The 26,967-nt window shown below is 38.9% G+C and overlaps 1 protein-coding gene and 1 long non-coding RNA gene across 4 annotated transcripts in view; one reads left to right on the forward strand and one right to left on the reverse strand.

The window, feature by feature from the left end:
- The window catches only part of ITGB1 (integrin subunit beta 1), a 43,440-nt gene extending 36,087 nt beyond the window's left edge, over window positions 1–7,353 (forward strand). For both annotated transcript variants that reach the window (XM_074528316.1, XM_014270316.2), the window contains one exon: window positions 6,113–7,353. Coding sequence is in view for 1 of the 2 variants with exons in the window: in XM_014270316.2 (XP_014125791.1) it covers window positions 6,113–6,178 (66 nt within the window). In the remaining variant the exon portion in view is untranslated. The remainder of the gene's footprint in view (window positions 1–6,112) is intronic.
- LOC102073275 (uncharacterized) lies at window positions 601–26,967 on the reverse strand. 2 transcript variants are annotated; one of them, XR_012577214.1, is made up of 4 exons: window positions 26,754–26,967; window positions 18,386–18,433; window positions 7,990–8,096; window positions 601–2,880 (listed from the first exon to the last, which is right to left on the reverse strand). It is a non-coding gene; the product is annotated as an uncharacterized LOC102073275 (long non-coding RNA). The 2 variants fall into 2 exon arrangements; XR_012577209.1 differs by having other exon boundaries at window positions 18,136–18,433.

Consider the following 26,967-nt stretch of genomic DNA (forward strand, 5'->3'; position numbering starts at 1 on the left):
TGATTGTGGGGCTTTCAAGAATGCAGCTTGAACATTTTTAACTGTTTTTGACAGTGAGATTGCTTACTTACTAATACTGCCAGTACTGGCTTAACCTATACTACAAGTGATTTTTTTAGGTGTTTTTCTAGATGTGTGGATACATAATAGAGCAGCTCCTAGGATTGAAAATATTTTTGGATTGTAGAGAGACACACAGGGGATGCTTTGTCTTCTAGTTCTTCAAATCAGCAGTCAGTTTGCTTAAAATCAATATTTTTGCTAAGCTAGATTAGATACTCTTAAAATATCCAAGCTATAAATATCCCTGTTTTTATTGGAATAGCTCTGTGAACATGCAGAGTAGCATTACTTTTTTTTGTCAACTGCTTTGGCTTCTTAATGTAGTATAGACCTAGTCTGTAATTAAGCTATGAAATGCATATACTCTACTAATTTTATAATTGAATATGCACCGTATATTTTTCATCCCTCTTTCTATTGAAACTTGCAATATCACAGTCCTTGTAACCTCGCCAGCTATAGGGTGTCCATAGATATGGAACATTAATAGGACAGGAGGAAATATCCTTGTCCCCTCTAGATGCATTTTTCACTCAGTTTCTACTCCCTCCTAAACTCAGCCTGAACACCTCATTTGGTTGGAGCTGCTGAGTTCAGTTCTCTTCACACCCAACACCCCAAAGTAACGGCAGTGTCCAGGAGAGGAAGTCAGGGAAGCGCCAGGGATGAGCTGATGCCTTCTGCAGACTCAGACTGCCCTTCCATGAGTGCTGGAGGTGTTCTCCTCCCTGGGACCCCCAGCTGCTGGGGAAGGAGGGAAAGGGAGGCTGACATGGGGAATGGATGTCAGAAGAGCACTAAGAGAAAGTAGTGCAGAGGTGAGATTAGAGGGAGGGGAATGAAGAAGTTGTGAAGGCAGCACATGCATTAAACATCCTTGGAGTTTTTTCCAGAAGCCTGTGGAAAGGAAGGATCTGTATCTCTAATTTTATACTGCCTGCTGTCTCCCTTTTCAGCGTTGCATTCAAAAGCTTTTGTAAAGGAAAAATAAGGGGAGAAAGCAGAAACTGAGAATATTTAAGCTCTTACTGTGACAACAGTTCCAAATACTTGGTGTAGCATTCCAAGCCCTTCCTGATGAATACTTTCCTTTTCTCTTCACAATCATTTCACTTTGCAGTGTGTCTAAAATGGATTGTAAACAACATTCCTCTTGCCTGCTACATCAACCACATTCACCTCCCTTTCATTCTTCTTCCCAGAGCCAATTATTCTGGGGAGGAAATTGAGTTTTTGGTCCTTACTAACACTTCACATACTCCATCTGGTGAAGTCTCTGTTACCTGTTCTTCTGCCATTCACTTAATTGTGTACTTTCTGTTGCATGCAGGACAAGCACCTAACAACCCATACGGTGTGTAACTTCCATTCTGTGCTCTTGTTCTCCACCCTGTGACTCTTCAGGATGTAATGTTTGGTGCTGCCATTTCTCCTCAAAATGTATTTCCTGCAAAAAGCTTTTCTCTGGTGTAAATGGAGAGATTGACTTCTGCCTTTTTGGCTCGCTCAGATGTGAAGGTTAAAAGTGTGAAAGGGTGTGCTGTGGGTTTTTTAAACATGACTTTATAATTGTTGGTATTCATAGAAATATTAGAAGTCTGGGGAGAGAGGGAGGTAGGTTTGTTCTTATGGACCACTGGAAAGGAGGAGGTCAGAATTGTCAAAGTAGGTGAGCCATGAGGTGTAAAACAAGGTCCTGCTTTTCCCTATAGATAAGATTTTCTGGTAGTCTTAGATTATTGCCATAGACTCTCATTTAGATGAAGAGTTGCCTTGTAATATCAAGGCAGGAAAGTCATCTGAAATCCCATTATATGAAAATCACACCGTAGTAGATTCCCTCCAGGTGTGTGAATCCACAAATTAACTGTGTGCAGTTTGTGTGACCCTTCCCCTGTCCCACAGCCATCATCCACACACGGGCTGGGGCTGTGTGGTGAGGGAACTGCAGCACCTGGAGTTTGCCATGGACCAGGTACTCAGGTGTTTCCCTGGTGCTGCTCCATGGTGGTGCAGATGATGCCACAGCATCCCAGTGCTCAATGCTCAAACAGCTGGGTTTGCCCAGGTTCTGCCCCAACCAGCCATAAAAACTTTTGTGCAATCATGCTTGTAACAAATCTAAGGATAAATTTCTTCTGGACTAAAAAGCTGTGCTACAAATTTAAACCACAGAGCTGCTATCTGTAGTGAATGCCATTACCACCCCTGCATGGGGATAGATTGTGCATTGCTAAGCATCTTCAAACAGACTCCAAATTCAGTCGTCTTGAATTTCACAAGTGATAAACACATTTGTATTGGACACTAATAATAAAATATGGGAAATTTGAGAAATTTAGGTCTATAATAATTTGGTTAGCCTTATTAGCAGCTGGTTAAAATGAAAAAAAAAAAACAAAACCAGAAACAGTTCAAAGCGCTCAAATTCACAGAGACTTGTCCTTCTCCTGAGTTGGGTTTTATTCCTGTGACTTGCCTTGCTGCTGAGTGAAGGAGTTGCTCTGGGTGTGGGAGCGGAGATACCGTGTTTTCAGTCCCTTTCCTTTGAGTTGTGTTCAGTGAGCGCTGGTTTGTGGCCCAGGGATGGATGGATGGACAGACGGACGGATGGGGCTGGTGGCGCCCTCTGGCGGCCGCCCGGGCACGGAGCCGGCCCCGCGCTCCTGGGAAGCAGCGCTGGGACAGCGGCGGGGCTGAACAGTCACAGCCAGCTCTTGAACAGCGTGTGCATGAGCTTTAACTCCATTTCTTACAGTGGCTTAGGTCTTAAACCCACCATGGAGGTAATTCAGTGGCTGTTGAAACACTGAGCCCCTGCAGCAAAAGGAATAAGAAGATTAATTGAACACAGAACTATTCTGTGTGATAGTTTCATCTTTATGTAACACTGGGCTGAACTGTTGTCCTTTGAACACCCCAGTCTTTTAAAGACTTTTTGAAAGTACCTCCATCTTTATTTTGCTCAGTATTTCGCTGAGTCTTGTATGTGGTTACTGTTTGTTAGTTTTAATTTTGGTTTAAGTGTGCATGGAGTTTTCATTTGTAGGGGTAGGTGGCAAATGTGTTTTCCCTAACTCAGCATGCTTAAACCAGTGAATTCTCTGCAGTGCCATGAATAAAAGGGAGCATTTCAAATCATACTATTAGTCTAAGACGTCAAGTTTGGAATCCCATGTTTTAGTGGCCAATGAAAAAATTGGAATGCTTCTAATGTCTGAAAATATATACTCTCTGCCAGCTGTGAGGGGCCCTGAGTGAGGGGAGGATCATGTTGGATTGGTGGATATTTATTTTAATGAAGAGCTGTCTGCAGGAGACCCTGCCAAGCCAGGCCCAAGGCAGGGTGGTTGGGGTGGCTGGAGCAGCCAGGGCTTCACCAGAAGAGAGCAGGGAAGGAACCTGCAGATCCATCAGGTGCCTGTGTTGCAATTGTAGGCAGTGGAACCTGCAGATCCATCAGGTGCCTGTGTTGCAATTTTAGGCAGTAGAGCCTCAGGAGCTATTTAGCTGATCATATGTCAGGTTGAGTTAAGCTGAAGAGTTGTGACTATTGACTAAATCTCCATTATTTGTAATGGGAACTGAGACGCTAACCTGACATGGGGAGACAGCCAGTGAAGTGCTTTATCCAGTGACCTAAATCCCACTGTGTGCTTCTGAGAAGTGCAAGTAGAAGGGAAGGCAGGACAGTTTCAATATCCTTATAGGGCTTATGCTAAATCAACAGCATGAGAACTTCAATTCTGACTTCTCTTCAAAAAGCAGTGTAGTAGAAAACTTGCAATCTTGTTATTCAAATTGTATGTTAAGCCTGATTTCAGGTTCAAATTAGTTGTATGAGTAGCGCCTAGCAAATTTTGAAGTTATAGTCCTTACCTTTAGACTCATTCCTAGGCTATCTGGTAGAATTTCTCTCTCTTTTAGAAATTAGAAGATGTGAGTGTATAGCCCCTGTATGTGCTGGGGGGAGTCTGTTCTGTAAAATGTTGGAGGCTAAGCATTACACACAGCACAAATATTGCATAATGCCTTGCCATGGAGGAGCTGCACAATAACTTCTACTCTGCACATGATGCAGCCTGTTATGCTTACAGACTTCCTCTGCATCATAAACTTTATTGGTTTATATTTATATTTTTAAGAATTCTCTGTTAAAACTTGTCAAGGAAATAAGTAATGTACATTGCCAAGAACTTTGAGGCATAAAGAGATACTTCAGTACCAGATTAAATCCCTCATCCCTGCGTGTTCTTCCCGTTTTGTTTGCATGTTACTATTGCACCTTTTGCTAAAAATATTAGGGAAGGTCTTAATTTTGCATTGATTAATTAGTGTGCCTGAGAACTAGCCACATCACATGATTGTCCATGATTTAAAATTGAAAAAACCCCGACCAAATGTTGCTCCTCATCCCTTCCCAGACCAGTAGGTGATACACTTCTAATCAAGACAGCATTTGCCTGGGAGCTGATAGAAGGGGGAAGGGATTTTTCTGTTCCACTGTATTTGTGGAGCACAGCCAGCACTGAACACCCAGCTCCTCCTTCACCTCTGTCCAGGTGACATCGACTCAGATCTTGAGAAGACTGAACAGAGAGCTTTGACTTCCATTGTATGGCAGTCCAGCTTCTGCCTGGACAGATCTCTTGGATCTAGGCAAAACTGGATGTGCATCCTTGCTCTTTGCATGCTAGAGAAGCTGGCTGTGAGGAGAAAAACCCTTTTTCTGTGAAAGAAACCATGAGAGCAGCTGCAGCCTCTGGTGTTGGGGTAGAGCAGTTACTCATCCTGTGCTGGGCCTTGCAAACAGAAGGCAGCAAACTTCCCAGGAGCCATGATGAGAAAATTTCACACCAAGTGAGGTTCTTGCTTGCCTTTGGCACATTCTGTGGTATTCCAAACTGTTTTTCCAGGTTTATGACCCTGAAAAATAGACACCTGATGTTTGTGCATTGTTTAATTGAGTGTAGGAAAAATTGGTTTAACCTGAAATATTGTAAATGGAGTTGAGTCAATATGGTTGTACAGCCCATCTCAGATTGGGGTGGGGAGCCCTGGAGGGACAGAGATTCCCTCACTGTGCTGAAGGGCAGATCCAGCCCTGGCCAGGCAGTACTGGAGCTCACATCCTCACTGAGCTCAGTTTTCTCAGGAATCAGCTGTGTGTGCACAGAGAGCTCCATGCTGGCACACAGCATTCATTCAGGCTGAGGTTCAGGCTGTGCTAAGAGCTCAGAGCTGCAGCTCCAGGCCCTTCTAGCAGTGGTCCTTTCTCCTGTGAAGATTTATCTGTTAATGTTGAGTTCAAGCTGTTCATCTGAGGTGTGCAAGGATGTCATAAATGAAGTAAGATGTACTGAGATAGAAGGAAACCTGGGGGAAAAGGAAGCTTAAAATAAGCTTCATTTAGGGGGTTTTAAATCTCAGCAAGAGAGGTGTAAGCAATTGTTCTGTTGGCTTGTCTCATATCAGTAGAAATAATTGTTTTATTACAGCATCTGCACCAGTACAAAAGTTTCTTTGTTTTATCTGTACCTTTTCCTCTTATGGGGGTTGGGGAGACCTGCAGGAATAAAATGAGAATGACAAGTACTGAATGTTCACTGTAGATATTGACTGTGTATTAGCAAAATACTAGCAGTCTTTCCAAGTTGTTTCTAGAATTCAATTACAATGTAAGATAAGCTGTTTAAATGTTTATTATAGCAGAATGTGGCCTGTGGTCAGTCCTGGTGTTAAACATTGGTGTTTACAATTCTGTTCTTCTCCAAAAAATGCCCTGGGCTGCAGAGCCCTGGGGTTCAGCTGCCTCCAAGGAATTCTGTGGTGCAAGTGGAACAGGATCCTGCTAACCCTTTGCTTTATTTATTAGCTGTGCATGCCTTTGTTCAAGTTACTAGAAGGAAAATTAGCTTGACTTAAGCTGTTTGTGTGTACAAGCAAAGCATTAATGGGTAATTTTTTACGCTGGTTTTTATGCTTCTTGCAAACACAGATCTTTTTTCATATCTTTAAATGTTAATATATTTTTTTTTTCTTTTTCTAGGGTGAAAATCCTATTTACAAGAGTGCAGTGACGACTGTGGTCAATCCTAAATATGAGGGAAAATGAACACTGCTTGTATTACTTCACAACACTGTATGCAGTATAGCAACTTTTGTAGTCACAATAAGATAGATTTAGGGCAAGCTGCAGTGATTTTACTAATGAATTACATACAGGTTTGTTTTCCTGTGTGAAAATAGACCTTATGTAAATTTTTTTTCTTTAAATTTTTTTTTTTTTTTTTTTTTTTTTTTTTTGCAAATAAGAGCAATTGGTGCCAGAGGTTGGACAAAAAAAAAAAAAACTTGAGACTGTGTAGCCTAGTCAGCCCAGGACACATGGTGCCTTTTTGACCTTTCCCATTCCCGTGTTGTGAATCCAGGTCTTGTGCAGGGCATGGTGCTGCATGGCAGGACTGGGAGGGAAGGGGTTAAAGCAATCAGCATGAGGGCTCTGCCTAGCCATTTAGTATTAAACTTTTTAGCTTTACAGGGAAATCAGGGCTTGAGTTTGCAGATGTAATTAAACTCATGTAGCATGGAGCTGGTGGTTAATTGGTCTTTGACTTGCTAGATGAATGATTAAGTGTTTGGTAAGTTGAGTAAGCTGGAGGGGAGCAGTGTACAAGACTGAAAAGCGTGTGCATACTTATCTTTGATTTTCAAGTTGTATATTGCCAGGTTATGGTTAAAATGAAAAGTTTTGAGAAGAATGTTAAGAAGGAAAAAATAGCTTTAAAACACGTGCCATTACTGAAGAAGTTGCTGACTGGTAACTTACTTAGTTTTTCTTTGTAAATTCAAGCCCTGGGTGGCAGTATCATGAAGTACCTTACCAAGACATCCTCAGATCACCTAAGGGCCTTAGTGATGCTGTGTCTTTATTCTGTAATGTTTTTTTGCTTTCAAGCCTGGTGCTTTGTCACCTTCTAATCTTTTTAACGTATTTGGTTGCCATTCTTTTTGTAATATTTTTGTATCAACACAAGCTTTTTTTTTTTCCTTTTTTTTTTTTTGAGCAGTCTTAGCTGTAAATTTGCCTTTACCCTGTAGCTAAGATTGCATAGTTTGTCATGTGAAGAGTCAGACATCATTCTTGACATGTGCCATGTATATTTGCCTCTGACCATTCAAACTGCATCAGTCATATTCTTGTTTTAAGTGCCTTTTTATTTTAACAGATGTTCACTTTTTACAATGCTATTACTGAAGTTATTTATTAAATAAAAGTACCTTAAAATACTTGATCTTGTCTCTTTATCTTGTAGAGGGTAGAGGTTGTTACTATTCAAAAAACCTGAGAATTGCATCTCTGCAAGTTAGTAATTGTAATAATACCAAATATGCCTTGAAAGGAGTTAATGTCACACAGGTAGAAGACCTTTAGGAATACTGACCCCTATGCAGTATTACCAGTGCTGTCAAATTAGGCCAGTATTTAATTACATGTGCATTAACCTGTCCACTCATTGTGTTACATGTTCTCCAGTTTCCTTAACAAGTCTGGTTTCAAAATGCTTTTGTGGATTGTTAGGCTGCTTTCCCACAGAGATGCTGAAGGCTTTGAATTTAAGTGGCCCATTAAGAGAGCTTTTCTAAACCCTTGTCTGAACTGGGTTTCCAGCAAAGGCTTCCAGGCAGATGGAAGCTGCTTAATATCTCCAAGTGAACAGTTCTTAAATGAGAGAAAGCAGCTGCCATCCTACAGGATCAGATTCAAGATAAGGGTCACAGATTGTGGGATTTGCTTTAACCAGGATTTTGGATGATGCAGCCAAGAGAGAAGGTGTAGTTCATATAGGATAAAATCTGGATGCTGGGAGCCAGGAGTAGTGGTGAATCCTCCTTGGTTTGTAAACAGCATCCTCAGGTACTTACCTGAATTCTGCCAGTGGACAGAGCAGTGAACTCTTACAGTCAGTAGCAGTGCATCAACCCAGAAGACTGATCCCACACAAGCCACATGTAAGGTCCCAGCAGTTTCTCTGTTTTAAAATAATTACAGTTAATATACTCATAGTCTCACTATCCTTAATCCATCCATCTCCTCAACTCCTATCTAGTAACTAAAGAGCTAAGCTAGAATTGGTTTATGGCAGTTGTAATAATCAGAGTTTCTTACCCTGGATAGAAACTAAAGACAAAACTACAAGCTAAAGAAAATAATTCTCTGCAATCATGTGGGTCATTGATTAACTAATTTTGCAATAGTATGTTGAGCCTCCTACCTTAAAACTGCCTCTAAGTCTGCTTGGAAAGTAGCCTTAGCACAGCCTTGAGCACCTACACATGAGGAATCCGGGCTGATAAATTGATGCTCTGGGGATGCTGATGGGCTTGTTCCTTTTCTGCAAAAGCTACAATATGTTTTCTTTTCCACAACAAGTAAAAATGCATTCTCAGAGAACACAGAATGCAAGTAGGATAAAAAGGAGAAGCTTTTAGTTAAGTAAATACTGATGAAATAGAGATGGTGAATATGCTCTAGCTACACACTTCTATTTAGAGGGTGTTTTTGAAGCAGTTCTGATTTTCTTTTTGAAAAGTCAGTTGCTGCCAAAGCACTTATCTAACAGAAAGAAAATATTTATTAGCAGCTGTGAATACAACTATCAGACACAGATTGCTGCACTGTAACTCCAGTGAATGTTCATTAATGATAATAAATACATTAACCCCATCTCAATAAAATGGATAAATTTCACATAGAAAAAAAACACTGTAGGGCATAATTTCAAAGTACTTGGGAATGTTTTTAATGAGGGTGCTGACATAGCATAGTATCAGAATAATAATACAATCAGAATAATATCAGAAACTCTAAAAATATTACAATTGTTGATCAAAAAATCTACTGTAGTAATGCCTAACTGCAAAATGGGAAAATAGAGTTAATGCAAGGAGGTAACTATAAGTATGTTTGAATGGAGCCACCAAATTTTTCTTGGGCACCAGAGAACCTGTTCAAGGAAGATTTTAGAAAGATTACACAAAGAGAAGGCTGGATTAAAAAGCCAGTAAAAGCAGCTGATCAAAGATGTCCTTGAAAAAGCTGAAAATATGAAAGAAATTTAAACATTAGAAGTATGCTAAAGAGGGTTTAGTTCCTCATGAAAGGCACAAGAAATAATAAATAGACTGTAAAAAGAAGTCTGACACCGAGATTAAGAAGGACAGTTGGAATAAAGAAATGACAGAATATGTAAACTCATTCTTTGCTTATATATTTCTTATGGAAAAGTTTCATGAGACAGCCAACCTAACATTCCCCAGCAGAGGGCAAATACCAGAGAAATTATTCAAAATATTCTAGAGAGGAATCAACAGAGTGAATAGCAGCAAAGTGCCAAAAGCCAATGGTAATCATTTGAGAAGGCTTAAGGAACTCAAGGGTGAGTGCCTGGTCTCATTGCCATATGAATGTGAAATGGCTCACACACATAGTCTCAATTTTTAAGAGGCTTTCTGGGACTTAAAATTTAAAAAAAAAAGAGTTGCCCAAATGTTTCTACCACTATCTGGTAGGAATAAGTGCACACAGGGGTAAGTGTGACAGGATGGAAGAATCAGCATGGGAAGAGGGATGTTTTGTCTCACAGATGTGCACTTTGAGGGAATCAGCAACGTGCAAAGAGATCATGTCATACAACTGGACTTCCAAAGCCACCTAACACTGCTTTGCATCAAGGACCATTGCAGAAGCTGCCAGGGGATGTGAAGAAAGTCTTCAAAAGAGTAAACAGCCATTAAGGCAGAAGGTTAAAAACACAGCATAGGAACTCAGTTACCAGTTCTCCAGTCTGAGAGGTGCCATGGGTGGCTCTTCAAGCTGCTGGCAGCTCCCTCTCCGTGCAGTCCAGGACACCACTGCCACCTTTGCCTTGGGGGCACTGAGTCACTGCCTGGTCCTTGTGCAGTCACCAGGACCAGCACAGTCCCCAGGGTGTGCTGGGGCTTGGGGTTGTTCCTCCCCAGGGACTGGCCTTGGCACTTCCCTTTATTGAATGTCCAAAAATCTCTCCATTCCCAGTGTGCCAGGTCCCCCTGCAGCCCCAGCCCTGCGGAGAGCCAGCCACTCCCAGTTTTGTTCCTCTCTGGAGGTGCCCCATCCTTCAGGGGATGCTGAGCTGGGAGGGGCCTGGTGTCCAGCCCTTGGATCCCCCACTGGTGGCTGCCTCCAGATTGGTGCCACCAATCTCTGCCCCCTCAGCCCTGGCATTTCGTGCAGTTTTCAGCCCATCTCACTGCCCTCCTGTCTGCCCTAAACTCCATCACCCTGTCTGCAATGATGTTGTGGCAAACAGAGTCAAAAGCTTTACTGAGGGGGAGATAACATCTACTGCTGTGCCCTGGGAAAACTAAATCCATCTGTTTAAACCAAGTTAAGGGCACAAATCAGTCATTACCTGTGTGTATTCAGGGACAGTCCCTGAACTACCTGGTGCCTACTCAGGAAATCTGATACAGACCATCACTTTAATGCTCAGTAACAGTCAATAAAACACACAGCATAAGTAGGGATTCCTAGAAAAAGTAAAAAGCAAAAGAGAAAACAGTAATTTTTTTTTTTTAAGAAAAGACTGATGTGACTAAATGTTGAGTATCACTTCAGTTTCAGCCTTCTCAACAAAGATAAAGTATAATGAGAAAAGATACAGAGGAGGATAACATAACAAAAGTTGCACACCAGTTTCTGTACAGGGAATTAAAATATACAGAGGGATTTTCATCCTGGAAAAGACAACGAGGATACCATAGTGACTTACTGTGAGAGGCGGTGGCGAAGGTGAATAGGGGAAGACCAAAGAGTTATCAGACAAAGACAGCCCCAAGAAATAAATCTAAGGTACATCTTCCCATAACCCATAAGCTGTAAAAGGTTCTGACATGCTGTGGGTAGTATGTATTTAAAATGAGCAGATAAAGTCACAAAAGAGGAATTCATCATGGGATATTAGCTACAGAACCTAGCAAATATTGCTTACCATGAAGTTGGAGATTATGCTGGGAAGAATCAGAGTTTTTTTCTCTACACATTTCCATGTGAGCACAGATGGAGAGAGGGCACTGGATTACATGAAGCCTTAAAGTGGCCCAGGAAGGTCAGAAATTTTTATGTTCTTTGGTATTTACCATTCATGTCCCAGCACTGACCAGCTGTAAGAGCCCCAGCTTCTTGCAGACTTTTTCAGTTTGATTCCATTCTTGTAAGCAAAAGCTTTCAGTTACCTCCTGCATTTTCTTTTCTATCACAAGAGAAATACTTTGCAGCAATAAGTAGAAGTAAATTACATTTACTATTTTAAAATATGAATCAAAAGAAATAATGGACATATTTCAATAAGGCTGTCTGCCCTGCTCCTCTGTGTCATTCTAATGGGCTCATCCAAACATCCCTCCCAGAACAGAAAACAACAAATTCTTTAATTTCCAGGCTCTCCACTGAAGTACAGCTAGAGCACTTTCCCATAAATCTCTCAGACAGCAATAGGATGTAGTGTGTATTAAGGGATCTGGGAGCTGTTGCAGAAGAGACTCCTGGCAGTAAGACACTCTTCACTTCAGTCTGATACATCAGGAAAAAATATCCAGGCTGTTACCAGTACCTGATTAGGGAGATGCCCCCAGCCCATTGCTCCACATTCCATTTTTTCACATGATGCATGAATTCACCCACCAGAACAGAAAGTGCAGCCATTTCAAGGCAGTTTACAGACTCTGGAGTTACCAAAGCCACCTCTAACTTGGATGCATCCAAATGCATCTTACATTTCTGTAAGAACTGGTGTTTCAGTGAAATGATCCAAGTGCCAATTCATTTAATCCCCAAATGGAATACAGTCATTCTCTGCTTGTGTTGGAAATATTGTCTACAGTGAGCAAACAGAAAATACTAGAAATGAAATTTTATGGCCATTATTTCCTTTGACTGGCACCTTCATCCATACAGGACCCAGAGCCCTGAGCCCTCCCTGGGTGTGGGCAAGTACAATACAGTTCAGTGGCTGGAGAGCACCATGGAGTAAGAGTTTGGTTGGACTCCATTCCCTGTTGAAACTGGATCACTGTGCAGTCAGAAACCTGGAAATCCTTTTGGACAGTTGAAAACCGGGAAGGAATGTTACTCTGTAAATGGGTAATTACTTAACACGTTCAGCTTTTGCTCTATTGCTCTCTTGGGCACCTGTTTTCTATGGAACATTCTGCCTTTAGTGCCAAAGCAGGTAAGGTCTGACCTTGGCACTGAATTCAGGGTCGTGCCATCAGGTTTTCCTCAATTGATTCCTTTTGAGATGGAAAATTAAAATGAAAATAAGCTATTTTCATTTTACACTGGTAAGGAACACACCACAGAGCTGACAAATATTCAGCTGGAATTACTTGGCAGAACAGTTAATTCCATATTTATCTAATTTTGTAGTAAAAATATCTTTCTGCAAAACTCTACTAACTTGCAGATCTCAGCTCTGCCAGCATTATAACTGCTATTAATAAAAAGAGTACCTTCAGCACTGCTCAAAAATAAAAATTAGGTTGGCATCTTATCTTCATAAAACAAGAATGAGTGAGATCAGCTATATTTTCTTCCCTTAGAATCATTTACCAGGGCAATATTAATAGAAAACTATCTGATATCAAACTGATACTGTCCCCTATATTATTTTAAAACACCAGCAATATATTGGTTTTAAAACACCTGCACAACATAGCTCCATTAGAGCTTCCTGGAAACTCTGCACAGTTTCAAGAACGACCATAAATTATCTGTCCAAGCAGCTGCTTGACCATTGTTCCCATTTGTTCAGCACTTTCCAAGACAATCCTCAGCTCACAACAAGCACTCTGCTCATGCAGACTGGGGCATTACCTGTGCCATTGCAGTACAACATTTTGTAGTGTAACAAGGTTAATATTTCTTTCCTGTTATCTGAAACATCCCATCAGTTTCATTAGAGTTTAATAAAAATCAGAAAATAGAACAAAAAATAGTACATTTTTTTTTTTCATGAACCAAGCTTTTCCTGCTCTTGGAAAATCTTTCAAAGACGTATTATTTATTTCAGTAGTTCCTAAATAGGTATTATCAGAATTTATAGTCTATCAACAGTTTTATACCGAAACGGTTTCTCATAACTACAACATTTTATCATCAAATTTTCATATTAAGTTCATATACTAAAATGTCACTGGCTACATAACAATTGCAGCGAGTAATTAGGAGTTATATTCAGATATAAAACATGTCCTAGCCAACACCTAAATCACAGCACAGTTTTTCAGGGCTTGCAGAAGGAGGGTAGCTGCAGCTGAGCAGAGAAGATGAACACAGCCCAAAAGGGTTCTGCATCTTCAGAAACTGCAAGCACACAAAACAGCAGCAACTGCAGTGAGCAGAGCACAGATGAAAAGTCTACATAAATTAGCTCTGCCTCCTGTGCCTTAGAACACTGGTCTTCAAAGGCCAAACATCACAAAATTGTATTTCAAAACTCACTGAGAACTTCCAGGTAAATTTCATTAATGTTAAAAATACCTCCGTACATATTTGGATCATTAACTTTATTTTTTCTGTTCTGTTAATTAAGTTCTGAATTACAAAGAAAGAGACTGAGGCCTCTACGAAAAAAAGAATTTAGAATCCCCTGACTTATCTTCCCATCTTGACAGGGCAAAAGGCTCTTAAGGCTAATTATCTTTTATAGATAATTATCTACATAGATCAGTTTAGAATATTCACATTTCATCTGATGTATTCCAAATCACACACACGTATCAACAATATGTATTTTCAGTTAAAATAAAAAAATAAAAAATACTTTAAGTAACCATCTTAGGACTGTCTACCAAAGCCACAATTTTACTGACTGTACACGCAGATGAATGCCCACAGAGGGTCTCACCCTCTGACCCGTGTGCACTTGGCTGTTCTGCCACAGAATTCCTCACTTGCTGCAGGTCTTTCCATTTTTCTTTCAGACTTGCTGCTAAAATTCTTTTCAGCTCATATCCTCTCTTCCCTACAGGAATTGAGAGAAATATTTTTCAATTTAAAGTTTTGCAAGCTCTTGTAATGTCAGATTTTAAGCTAGAGTTCTTACTGTTGAAAAGTTGTCTTTGCATTCTCATAGTAAATACAGTAAACTGAAATTAGACGCAGAAAATATTAATATTAAAAATATTTAAAGTGAAGGTTAAAAAGAGTCTATAAACTGAAATTTACTATGACAAAGATACAATGCAAGTGTGTAACACCCTCTCTCTGTACAGCTTAGGGAATAAAAGCACCTGACTCCTAACTGCTAAAATTTACACCTTTGATAACATTTTTCACTTATAGTGACAATCTAGTATTGCAGATATAGATCAGAAGTTTATTTTTATGCATCTTTAACTAATATGCTCCTGGGTTATCAGTCTTTTAATGGTTTTTATTTTAAAATGCTTAAGTAGCTCTCAGACAATCTAAAATATCATTCCCCCATGTCAGAAGTTCAGTCAGTGTCCATTTTCACTTATGTCAAAACAGATATTCCCTTCAACTTCCTTTTCTTCACATCTCAAGGGAAAGAATTCGAAACATTAAAAATGGCTAAAAATAATTTCCATGTTTATAAAAAGCCAGTCCTGCACTCCTAGTCCTGAGAGATATGAATGTCTCCATGATTCTGCTCCATGGACACACATGAATAAATAATCCAGCATCAGACTGCAGCTGTGTGCTGCCATTTGTGCTGCCTGCTTGGCTGCCTGCCAGACCCTCCCTTTCCTGCAGGTCCTTCAGATTTCATTCCAAAACTGCAAGAAGCCTTCACTGGTTTGATAGATCCTTTAGCTAGAAAACTGTGTTCATATTTTTCTTTAAAATTTGAATCCTAACAGAAGGATCTTAAGGTTAAATTTTATTTTATGTTGGAAATAACATCCATGATAAATTATTAAGCCTATACTGTGAGTGATGTTGAGAAAGAAATTTCTAAGCTGTGAAAAGAAAGCTCACATTTAAACAATACCAAAATTTAAAAGTGCACAGGGACTGGCAAACAATAACATTTCTATTATCTTGTTAGCTCTTGCCTCCTGAATATGTTGTAGTTGATATTTAAGCCCTTCAAAACACAGATTATCTTCCTGTTTTTATCACAATGCAGCTGTGATTCTCATTCCAGCCTCTAGATCATAATAAATTATTTTCCCACCTTACACATTTCAATAGCAAGAAGGAATAATGGTCAGACACAGGCCTGGGGATGAGTCCCTGATTCCAATTAAACCAATGACCACATTCCCATTACCTATGCCTGAGTCCTGTTGTACTTTCAGGGATCCCCAATGAAGGGAGGAATGATGAATCTGACTCCATGTTCTTAGAAGGCTAATTTATTATTTTATTATCTATATTATATTAAAGAATACTAAAGTAAACTATACTAAAGAATACAGAAAGGATGCAGACAGAAGGCTAAAAAGATACTAATGAAAACTGGTGACTCTTTCCAGAGTGTCAATAAGCTTGGCCATGATGGGCCAATGAGTGAGAACACTCAGAGCAGAAACCAATGAAACAATCCCTGTTGGATAAACAATCTCCAAACACATTCCAGAGCAGCAAAACACAGGAGAAGCAAATGAGATAATATTGCTTTCCTTTTTCTCTGAGGCTTCTCAGCTTCCTAGGAGAGGAATCTTGGGCAGAGAGATTTTTCAGAAATTGTGACAGTGCCCGAGCCCAGCCCCAGGCACTGAGCACAGGGAATTACTGAGCCCAGCCTTGTGCCCCTGCCAGGGGCTGAGCTGCCCTGCCTAAGGCTGGCCCTGGAATGCTGCAGCTGGCACAAAGCTGAGCCCAGAGCTGTGCCAGACCAGCCCCTCCTCCCCAGGCTGGGCCCTGGGAGTGCCCAGCCCCTGCTGGGCTCTGCTGTGGGTTTGGGTTTGCCTGGCCATGGCCTCACTGTGCTGTCCCCTGCCATGACCTTGGGCCTGCTTGGTCACTGCACCCCTGCCCGAGTCACTGTGCTGGGATTGGGCTGGGCTGCTGCTGCCGGCCTCATTCTGACCTTGACCTCAGGTTATGTCTCACCATTTTGCACTTGCCTCATGATCTGGACTGTCTGGAGACACCAACAGCCTCAACCTGGCCAGCTCAGCTTGCCTTGCCCAGCTTCTGTGGGACTGTGCCCCTGCCAGTACCTCCAACCATCTGCTGTCATTGTCATCTCCCTGAGGGCCTCTCCATGTGGGAACACCTACTCCTGCTGCTCCTTGAGATGCGTAATCTCCCTGTCCTTCATCCCCACAATTCCTTCCTTTTAACTTCTTCCAATTTTTGATGCCATTGATCATTCTTGCCTTCCTGGCATTTTACACCCACTAGACTTGAAGATTGTCTTTTTTCACTCCAGTTCTTTTCAAGGCTGTTCTTGTAGCTGATCTTTTGATGAGGATTTTTGCTCTTTCCCCACTCTCATTATTCCCCAGGGCAGTATTATAGCCTTTTGCTCATCTTACATTATGCTCTCTCTCCAAGCAATTTCATCACCTGACACATCCTCAGTTATCATCTCCATGCTGATGACTAACAAATCGTTACTTGTTCTTCCAGCAATATTCTCCATCTGTCCTTCTCTCAAATTATGTAATATCAAGGTTTTATCAGCTTTGACCAATCTTAAGAAAAAGAACTATTATCTTTCTTCCCAAAATCTTGCCATTCCTTTACTTTATGCACATTTAGGTATGTGTTCTCAGGGTACTTTCAAAATTTTTCCTCACACTGCTCTTAAAAAAGAAAATCCACATGCCATTTTGGGATCTTCATTTACTCATCGTCCCGCTTCCCTCTTTGTCCAAACCGAAAGAGTTTGGAGTTTAAGTCCTAATAAGATGTTATAAAAAAACCTTTTAAGTACTCTTTCAATTTGTTCATGCAACACCTTTGCCTCAAGACTGAACCATCTGAATCCTTCCACCAGGGCCTAGTTCCCTTTGATATCAAACCTACATTTTTCAGTATTGCTTTTAAATGTCCATGTGACATAAAACTGCATGTTAAAAAAAAAATTGAACACTATGCAAGATAAACTATATCTAATTGCCAAGTAGAAGAAATATCTGAGCTAGGTTAAAATTAGAAGCAGTGAAGTACCCCCAGTGGTACTGAGCTTCTTGGCAGGATGCATTAGCTCATGCACAACTCTGTGCATTCATGGGTACTCTTCCTGTTCATCTCTATAACTCTGCAGTTCCCTCACAACATATTTGCTCATTAAGCTTGATGCCTATTTATATTTTGTACATCCTGCCAGTATTCCCAGTCTTGTGTAATATGTTTGACAGTCTGTCATCTATGTATCATATAAAGTGGTTTACCCTATTTAAGTTCCTCTTAAAATAATTCTACTTTTCACAGCATCTCCAAAACTTTCACAAGCATCTGTTTCTTCATCCTGACACTGGGAATGGCCAGAGCAGTAACATTTCTTGAATAAGTGCATGTGAGGTGGTAGAGTAAATTAAACAGGGACCTAAATAATAGAATACAGATCCCTGTATCTCTGCTGCATTTAGGAGTGCTTCTGTCTATTTAACTGTCTTCAAAAGCTCCTCTGCCTTTCAGATCTTCTGTACCTGATGACAGCTTAGCAAGTTTTGCTGTGCCAAAGCTCCACTGTTTCCTTGCAAAGATAAAAGCTACTCAGAAAGATGTTCAATAGAGAAAACATCTGAACAGTGTCTGCTTTTCCTCTAGAAACTGGCACACGGTGTTTTCTGAAAAGAATGAAGAAAACTTTCTACAACTCCTAAGAATTGGCCTTTCTGCCATTTCTTGCTGCAGGCTGTGCAGTCCCTGCATTTTCCATCAGTGATGAGGGCAATGCAAGAACCAGTCCAATGTAAGAACCACAGGAATTTGGGCCCATTTTGGAAGGCACTTGCATAGCACAGAGATTGGCAATTTCATCCTCAGACGAGAATTCTACCCTTCACTGTAGCATATCTTTACCTCATCCTTTATTATATCCTTACCTCATCCTTTAGCAGCCATTTCATGCAGATAGATGGGGAACTGGCACAAACTTAAGTTTTTATGGAGCTAGTCAGGTTTCAGTAGTAGCAGAGGGAAAAACATCCACAAGAAGATAAGTAGCACCTTGCTGGGGCAAACTGTCAGCATCCTCAGGACATGTTTCATGTTCTCTGAACAGGACCCTTCATGAGCAGCTTTCCATTTAGCAATTTCCAGGCCAGCTTCTGCTGCCTATTGGATTTTACTCACTTGTTTTATTGATGGCAGTCTTTTGTCATCTAGTAGAAGTTCTAGTTCCTTGGGAATGGTGAAAAAAAGCAAAGGTTACTTTAGAAAAACCCATAAGCTTTAATCTAGGACATAGAGTAACATATTTTATTTTAAAACTATGTTCTATATTTAATTCTATTGTCTTTTTGGACTATAGGATCATAAATATAAGTACATAATACATTACAGCCTTGATAATAATGTATATTAAAGCTACTGCATACTTTCCTGATATAATAATAATGAAGCTTTAAAATAGCTGAAGCATCACTTAGTACAAAACAAGATCAAAAAAGGATTAATATATATCATGTTTCTGTTGTTATATATTTACCTAAAAACCAAGATTTAAAATTTTGCTATGTTACAGACTTATTTGCATGATGAGAATATGTTCTGAAGCAGGCAAAGCTATCTGCAGACTAAGACTCATTATTTCTTTTTACAGAAACAAAACCTCAAGGTTCAGGAGACAGGCATGAAAAAAGTTAAGACAAATTAATTGCCAATGTGAAAATATCAGTGCAACATCCAAACAGTACTTTTTTTTTTTTTTCTTTTTTGCAGTCTAGAAAGACTGAGAACACAGATAAATTCCAGTTTTCTTGGCTACCTATTGGACAAAATTATTTCAAAATTCTAATTTTTAGAATTTTAAAAAGTACTTATGCTGCCATATTTTTAGCCCACAAACAAGGAGCTTGTAGGGCTGACAGTCATTTCAGGAATTGCAGCAGGAGCTTTAAAAGGCCAGGTGTGTCTGATTTCTCCCGCTCACCCTGCAGGTTCAAAGCAATTAAGCAATTTAGCAATTAAGGAGACATCATAATGTAGTCATTCAAGGAAGACTGACTGCTGCAGAGGATAACTCTAATAATTTATGGAGTTACTTTGAAAGCAATCATTGTCGTTGCAGGGACCCTACATTATTGTTTGTCTGGACCTAATTTAATTATGGGCATTTTCTGCTTCTGGTGCAGGCTCCTCACTTGACAGCTATTACAAAAGTATGAGCTTTACTTGTATAAATATTCTCCATGCAGCAAAAATATTTTTAATGGCAAAACACATTAATGCACATAAATTTTCATATCATTGTCACCACATATTATGTTTTACAATTATTTAACATTTATACTTTCTGTATGTCAGCATGATCTTTTGTATATAATCAGCTCAGTTGGAAACCTGTTTTTTGGTATAACACATTCCCAGTGCAGCAGAGAGAAATGGTCCTTGATATTGTTAAACCAGTGGGTTTGGGAAGAAAATTCCAAGGTCTCTGGTGATTTTTGTCATGATGGCAATAGTTACAATCAGGTAGTCTTCTTTCTAAAGAAAAGAGAACATTTGTCCTTAACATCTACCACTTCCTTTTTGAAATAATCTGCGGAAGATTTTCTTCTTCAGGTAAGATGGTTTCCAAAGTTACATTCTATATTAGAAAAAATATAACATTATATGATACTGTTTACTCTTATTAGTCAGTTGATAAATATTTTTATTTTAACATATCCAGGTCTTGAGTAAACTCATTCAAACTACAAATTATTGAGCTACCTTGAAGAACTCAGAAGTAGTTAAAAGAACTTATTTCAAAACTGATAAATTGAATAATGTTTCACTTTCCCCCCCCTCGATTTTATTTATACAAATTCACAGAACCTTATTCAGAATTTGATTCCTTCTTCACTTTATTCCATCAGCTTTTTCAAGATTGAGAAGTCTGATATGAAACAAATGAAATGCTGGCAGTTGATAATTTCAAAGAAATTCTTCAATATTTGGAAAACTACAGAATATCTATTATTGTGGAGGTGTTGGTGTGTATTTTGAACTGCTGAATGTGGGAACAAACATGGCAAAGAAGAGAGCTCTCACACAGTAGTGCTGGATGGGCTGTGTCATCTTCCAATGCTCAAAGGAAAATAGAGATAATAAAGGTTTGCTGTAGCTTCCACCCCTTCTTTTGAATCATATTCTTTGTTTCCACATGGCTAGCAACCATGGAAGTATTTTGCTCCAAAATGTGTTATTGGTTATATTTTAATGCTTTTAAGGGTAATCCTATAAATTTCAATTTCTGTGTTAGGTTTTTACCTCCATCCACCATCAGGTTCTTGCAGATGGCTCTGGAATCAAATACTGCAGTATAAATGTCGTGTAACAGTCCAGTACATTCCACTACAGCCTCTGTTACTGCATGTAGAGGAACTGATGAAGTCCAAAATATTTGCATGAAAATATTTTCATGCAAAAGTCCCCAAAAGCCAAACATGCCGTGTTCAAGTGCTGAAAATTAATTTCTGGGAGGGTTATGTGGTTCACTACAGTTTAAGGAAGCAAAACTCATCAATATGTTCAAACATGGTAACGAGGAATACCCAAGAGCCAACGGATTGTTTTGGAAATAGAGGAAATGTTTTGTTTCACATTATAATCTAGATTCAGTTCCTTTATGTTTGTATTTTTCTCTCACAAAACAATGAGAAAAGTTAAAGTGAAACATTTTCAATCCTGTGAATTTCACAAAACTGACAAAATTAAAGGACAGGTAGGGAAACAAAAGAATTCCTTCTCCTGCAATCAGTTTCTCCAAGTTTAAACAGCTGCAGTTCAGGTTATGAGCAAGGCAGTTTTCTCACTGAATTAAGCTAATAGCAATTGCTAACAGACAGAGAGCAACAGTAATAAACAGACACAGTAATCTGTAGTAATAAAAAGTTATTAATTTCACCTGTCCAGTGTATGAGAAAATTTAATAACCTCTGTGCCCATCTGCTTCTGTTTCTTCTGGAATATTTTACTGCTATACTAAGTTCAAAAACACACTTCAAGATTGGAATAGGCAAAATGAAATGCAAATTTGCAGGCAATGTGATGACCAACACCTTGGAAAATAGGACTCTACCATCTCCTACCATCTGGTTCCTTTAGACTAAATCCACCAGTAAAATACATCTTGCTGTAGCTGGACTGAGCTCAATAATTTGATCAGGTTTTCCAGTCTTGGGTTTCTGCTTATTTAAAAACCCAAAGCCAGAAATGTATGACTTTTTTGGAAAATGACAAGTATCATATCCTGTCCCATCCCATCCTCCTTCAAAAGAACCCTTTTTCCCCAGGAATATGAAGGAAACCTGCCTGAAGGCTGGGTGAATTTAGAGTTTCCAGGAGTGAAATACAAGGCTTTCTATTCAGATGAAGAGAACAGAAATCCAACAGCCCTGAGCATGGACATAACTCAGCACCATCATCAGAGGGCTGTAAATAACAGCGACATGAGGTACTTCCATGGCAGAAATACTAAAGTATTACCTGTGAGAGCCTGGCAGAACTCTTACCTCTCAGAATCATAGATTTCACCTGTAGCAAGGGGATAAGAATGCTTATCTAATTTTGTAAATATTTTTAATGATTTCAGGTTTAAATTATTGTATGAATCAGCCCTGTGAATGCCAGATCTGGAATGCAGAGGCAGCAGTTTTCTATTTTCTGTCTGAGATTAACTGGGGTGAATCTGATTCCTTGGGTTTCTCCAGGTCACCTGACTTCTGAATTTGATCTTTTTTCTTAACTTGCCTGCTGAACCTTGCTACCCTTTCTTCTCTCTGCTAATAATTGTTTTCATAATTTAGCATCCTTTTTGAAGTGGTGCTCCAACTTCTTCAGTTTCTTCCATTCATGCAGGACTTTTTCCTTTTTTTAGAGCTTGTTTTCCTTAATTCACTACTCCCAGTTTCTGCACTAATTTATCAGTTTCAGTAATGACTTTGGAAGGTAACACTGTACTGCTGCTTTTACTCTTTAGTCATTTTTTTTGTCCTTTCTCAGATAAACCTTCAGCACTTTTTTCATAGTAAGGTCAGAAACACCAATATTATCCTCTTCTACATTTTTGTAATTAATTTTTCTTGAAAAACTTATGTCTTGAATACAACTAGATTTTGCTAAATTGCTTGTTAGACTTTGAAGCTTCCTATTAAATTATATATTATAAACACATTTGCATTGAAATTCTGTTGCTCAGGTTCACTTCAATGCATAGAAGCACTTTCTAAATCCCTTTCCAGCTGAAGAATTCTTTAAATTTTAATATTGTTTAAGCTTCAAGTCAAATATATACATTTAATATCTGTAGCACAGCTACAGCAAAGCACATTCAAATGTAAAAGTAAAATATAAAAAGTGGTTGCAACATTTTTATAGCTTTTCAAATAGCATGAATTGAAAGTAGAAAAGTTGAATTAAGCTTTTATGAGAAATTACTGAACATTTTCCCTAATTTTAGAGTTTGAAGTTCCTCAATTTTTAGATTAAAACTTGTTTAATGCTTATAAATGGAACACCTTCCAGAAAAAGAATTATGCAAATTACAAAATGGGAGTTTAAAATGAAAGCTCAAAAAGAAAAATTAATATTCCAGTATATATCAAAAAATGCCATATTTTTTAAATTGTACATTCTTACATTTACATCAGTTAGTATAGAGGACATGACTGATCAAATTTCCATTTCCTGCCCCTTTTTTTCAGCTGCTGCATTTTAGCATTCCATCAATGCCTTTGGTGTATAGGAGATATTTTTTCAGTGTTCCAGTTAAAAGTATGGGCAAACTGTAAGGTTGTGTAAGATTACAGAGAATCAGGAATTCATCTCATCCAGTTTACATGTCTCCATTTGAATTAGTCTCTAATTAAATTTGTTTGACTTTCTGGCAAGTGGAAAGAAATGGTTATTTCTAGAATGCAATTAATCTTGTCCCAAAATAGATCCTGAAAACAGTTCAGATAAATTGGTCATTAGGAATGCCTGATTATCTCTGTTAACTATGGAAGGAGTTCAGTAGAGCAGCTCAAACACAAATGTCTGTGTGACAGACCTCCAATGTTATGAGAAATTAATCTTAATGTTGCATTTCCCATTTCTTTGAAAGAGGAATAAAAGACTGCACTAAGGTGATTTTATCACCCTGTAGGAATTTGTTTCCTTTTCCAAATTTAAAAATTGTTGTTCCTTTTTAGAAAGGTATCAAAACAGTAACAGCAACAAAAATATAGCAAGAAAGTAAAAACAATAAATATATTGATATAAATACTTGTCCAAATTCAATCCTTGTAATGCTTCTTCAACTTTTCCTCAAGGATTTTTTTCCTCTGATTCAATCATCCTTTGGGGTGTGAAAATTGTGCTGATACACCAATTACAGCAATGCCTTGACAAACCAATTTATTTTGAAACATCTAGATTAAGTTTTGCCACAATACAAGCAACAGACAGCTTTGCCTGAAGTAGAAACATGTTTTAATTTGTCTTGAAATAGTTTTGTAGGTAAATGGCTCAGTAAAGATTAATATCTGAACACACACTGATGCTAATCTATAACGGTCCTCATGCAAAAATAACAGCCCTGGTGCTGCAGGGATTAAAGGTGATCCTGTATTAAAGGCCATGCACTGTCTCAGATCTGCTGAGTGATTTTAGGTCATTCAAATAAGCTCTCCGTGCCTCAGTTTCCCCATCTGTCAAATGAATATGTCTGCTACCTCACAGAGACTTGGCAACATAAATTAATATTTGTAGGGCTCTCAAAGACTATATAAGTCACAAATAAAATACACTGTATTCTAGTTATATGTTATGATAAACTGATGTTGGTAATGAAAAATGAATTCACAGAAAAAAGAGCCAGTAACAGTGAATGATATCTTTACAAGCTCACTGTGAAAAACCCTCTGTGCTATTATACAAAAATAACACAAGCACACTGCTACGCACATAAGTCATGACTATAAACATAAACAATACAAATCAAAAGCATATTTAAGGTATAGAGAACACTAATAGAATGAGACATGATCATGACACACTTGTGTGTAAAAATGTCTTTCTAATGGAAGGGAATTGATCCTGAAAAGAGCAGTAAGTGCAGCATCCTCAAGTTGTCCTGCTTATTTCTACAGTGAAATAGTAAATGTCTAAAAATATATACTCAGTCTAACCAAATCAGGATTCAGATTATACCAAATTTTTCCTCTTTCTATGTGTAATATATGTAATATAACCTGTTTTGAAACACTGATAGGGCAGGCTGTGACCTTGGAGGATTTGATGGCCACAGGAGCAGCCTCCAGCCTTTCAGCAATTTCTCCCAGGTCTATTTGTGGAATTTGCTTGCAGAGACCACATTGTCCCAGTGTCTGTGCAGCACCAAGAACCACAAAGCTTTCCATGATAAATGTGCAGGAGTCCAATTATTGTATTATTTAATATCTAATGATTAGTGACTAGCAAGAGGGCAAGCTTAAGATACAACACTATAGTGCAGTAAATTCATTAACTGAAAATTTAAGAAACACTCCTTGACATGCACATGTCTTTTCTATTCCAAGTTCTCAGCTCCAGTGAGAGAGAAATCAGCCCTGAATAAACAGAAGCCCCATCCCTTTCATAATGTGCACAATGAAACAGAGTAACATTTGCACAATAAATTGGGTAAAGAAAAAGCAAGCAATCATAGCTAATGATTTTAAAATGCAAAAATATGTAATCTTTGCAACTGCATGTTTATTTTATCCATTCACTCTTCATTATAGTGTATCTTTACTAAGATATAAATCATGCAAGCAGGGAAAGAGATTAATGTGATGACTCATTTTAAAGAGGTGGTTGCTGAGCAGCCTGCAAAAACAAGTGGATTAGGTATTCAAATTTCATACTTAATACAACAAGGAGCATAATCCTGGACAGATTACTAGGACAGATTATAAGCACTGAACTTGGACATATGCTGCATTTAAATACTTATTGTGTGGTCAGATACTTGCAGCTTAGGAAATGCCGTAATTGAGTTTGCACTTATAACTTCAATTTCTGCTTCTTTGTACCTGATATGCCATAATATCTCATGGGAAAATTCATGTCATCGAGTACCTGAAACATCTTGACTTTACACAGTGGGAATCCCTAAACTAATTGCTATTGGTAATTTCATTCCAGTTGTTGAAGTACATTACACAACTGCAAACAATGCTTTGGAAAGGGATTATCACTTTCTGATGGCTTTTTCCTCTGTCTTTACAGGGCAAGTCACCTCTGTGATTACTTTAAAAATATTAATTCATGCATTTGCAGAGACACTTTATATGATGGATGAGGTGATGGTGTAATTCTATACATGAGTGTGAAGAGAGCAAAGTCATGAATGTCAGCCTGTTCCGAAAGTCCAAGGAGAGCTTTGATTTCTTTTCCAGTGTTAACATTTTGTGTGTTCTGGGTTCCCACTGACTTCACTTTTGACATTTCCAAACTGGTTAGATATTTTAATTATGAACACCAAAAGCAGACTGACATAAACAACAGTTTCCACCACTTTTCCAGCTTTTACTGGAGTAACTGGGCCAGGATCATACAGGAAAACAGGATTTCAGTCCTACTGGGGGGCTCTGCCACTGCCTGAACCCTTTCTTTTTCTGGGGCACATTTCTGCCTCATTTCCTGCACATTCACTTTACATATTCTGAAAAGAAATTATCTGGGAATATCAGAGACAAATTCATTCCATGAGGACCAAGTTTCATGCACGTAAGAAGCAGGAATCTTATTAAAAAGTACAATGTAACCTCCTGTTTGCAGAAGTTCTCTAAATGAAGGTGGCACACACAACACTTCGTCCAACAGGAAACTTGCAATTTTAACATGTCTCAAAAACTTGAGTCCTGGTTTTTATTTTACTTTAATATGAATATAGCTTCTCAAACAAACAAAGAAAAAAAAAAAGAGAAGTGTCACAGACACATTTTATGAAAAATCCTTTTGCTAGGATTTTTTCTCCTGAGAAGCGGAGAGGCCTCAGAAATGAAATGTAAACAATGATTATCTGCTGCTGTGGAATGCAACAGGTGCATCTGTGATTGGCCTCATGTGGTTGTTTTTAATTAATGGCCAATCACAGTCAGCTGGCTCGGACTGTCTGGTCAGTCACAAGATTTTATTATCATTCCATTCCTCTCTATTCCTTGCAAGCCTTCAGATGAAATTCTTTCTTCTATTCTTTTAGTATAGTTTTAATATAATATGTATCATAAAATAATACATCAGCCTTCTGAAACATGGAGTCAAGATTCTCATCTCCTCCCTCGTCCTGGGACCCCTGTGAACACCAGCACAGAGAAGTATAAACATGTACTACTTTCTGTGCCCTGCCTCTACAGAAATGTCATCGTGGGTAAACACAGTTATACCCACACAGGGTGTAACAACACTGAACCCTTCAGTACAACACAAGGAAACTGCCTAGCAGCTTTTTCCTGTCTTCTACACAGAGAAATCAAGAGAGGTCACTTACCCTTTCAATTATTTCAAAGTTATTTGACGATAGCAGGCACACACATTTACTCCAAGAATTATGGAGTCACTCTAAGATCCCAGAGGGGTTTCTCCTTCTTCCTCTGCCATTCAGCTTTTGGGTTTTCCTGCTAGCCGCATTCTCTTTGTCTTCTTCAATGTGCAGCTGCCCAGCAGACCTGTGCACTGGTCAGTCTGCATCTGCAAGCTCTCCA

This window comes from Zonotrichia albicollis, chromosome 1, assembly GCF_047830755.1.
Source record: "Zonotrichia albicollis isolate bZonAlb1 chromosome 1, bZonAlb1.hap1, whole genome shotgun sequence".
Taxonomy (NCBI): domain Eukaryota; kingdom Metazoa; phylum Chordata; class Aves; order Passeriformes; family Passerellidae; genus Zonotrichia; species Zonotrichia albicollis.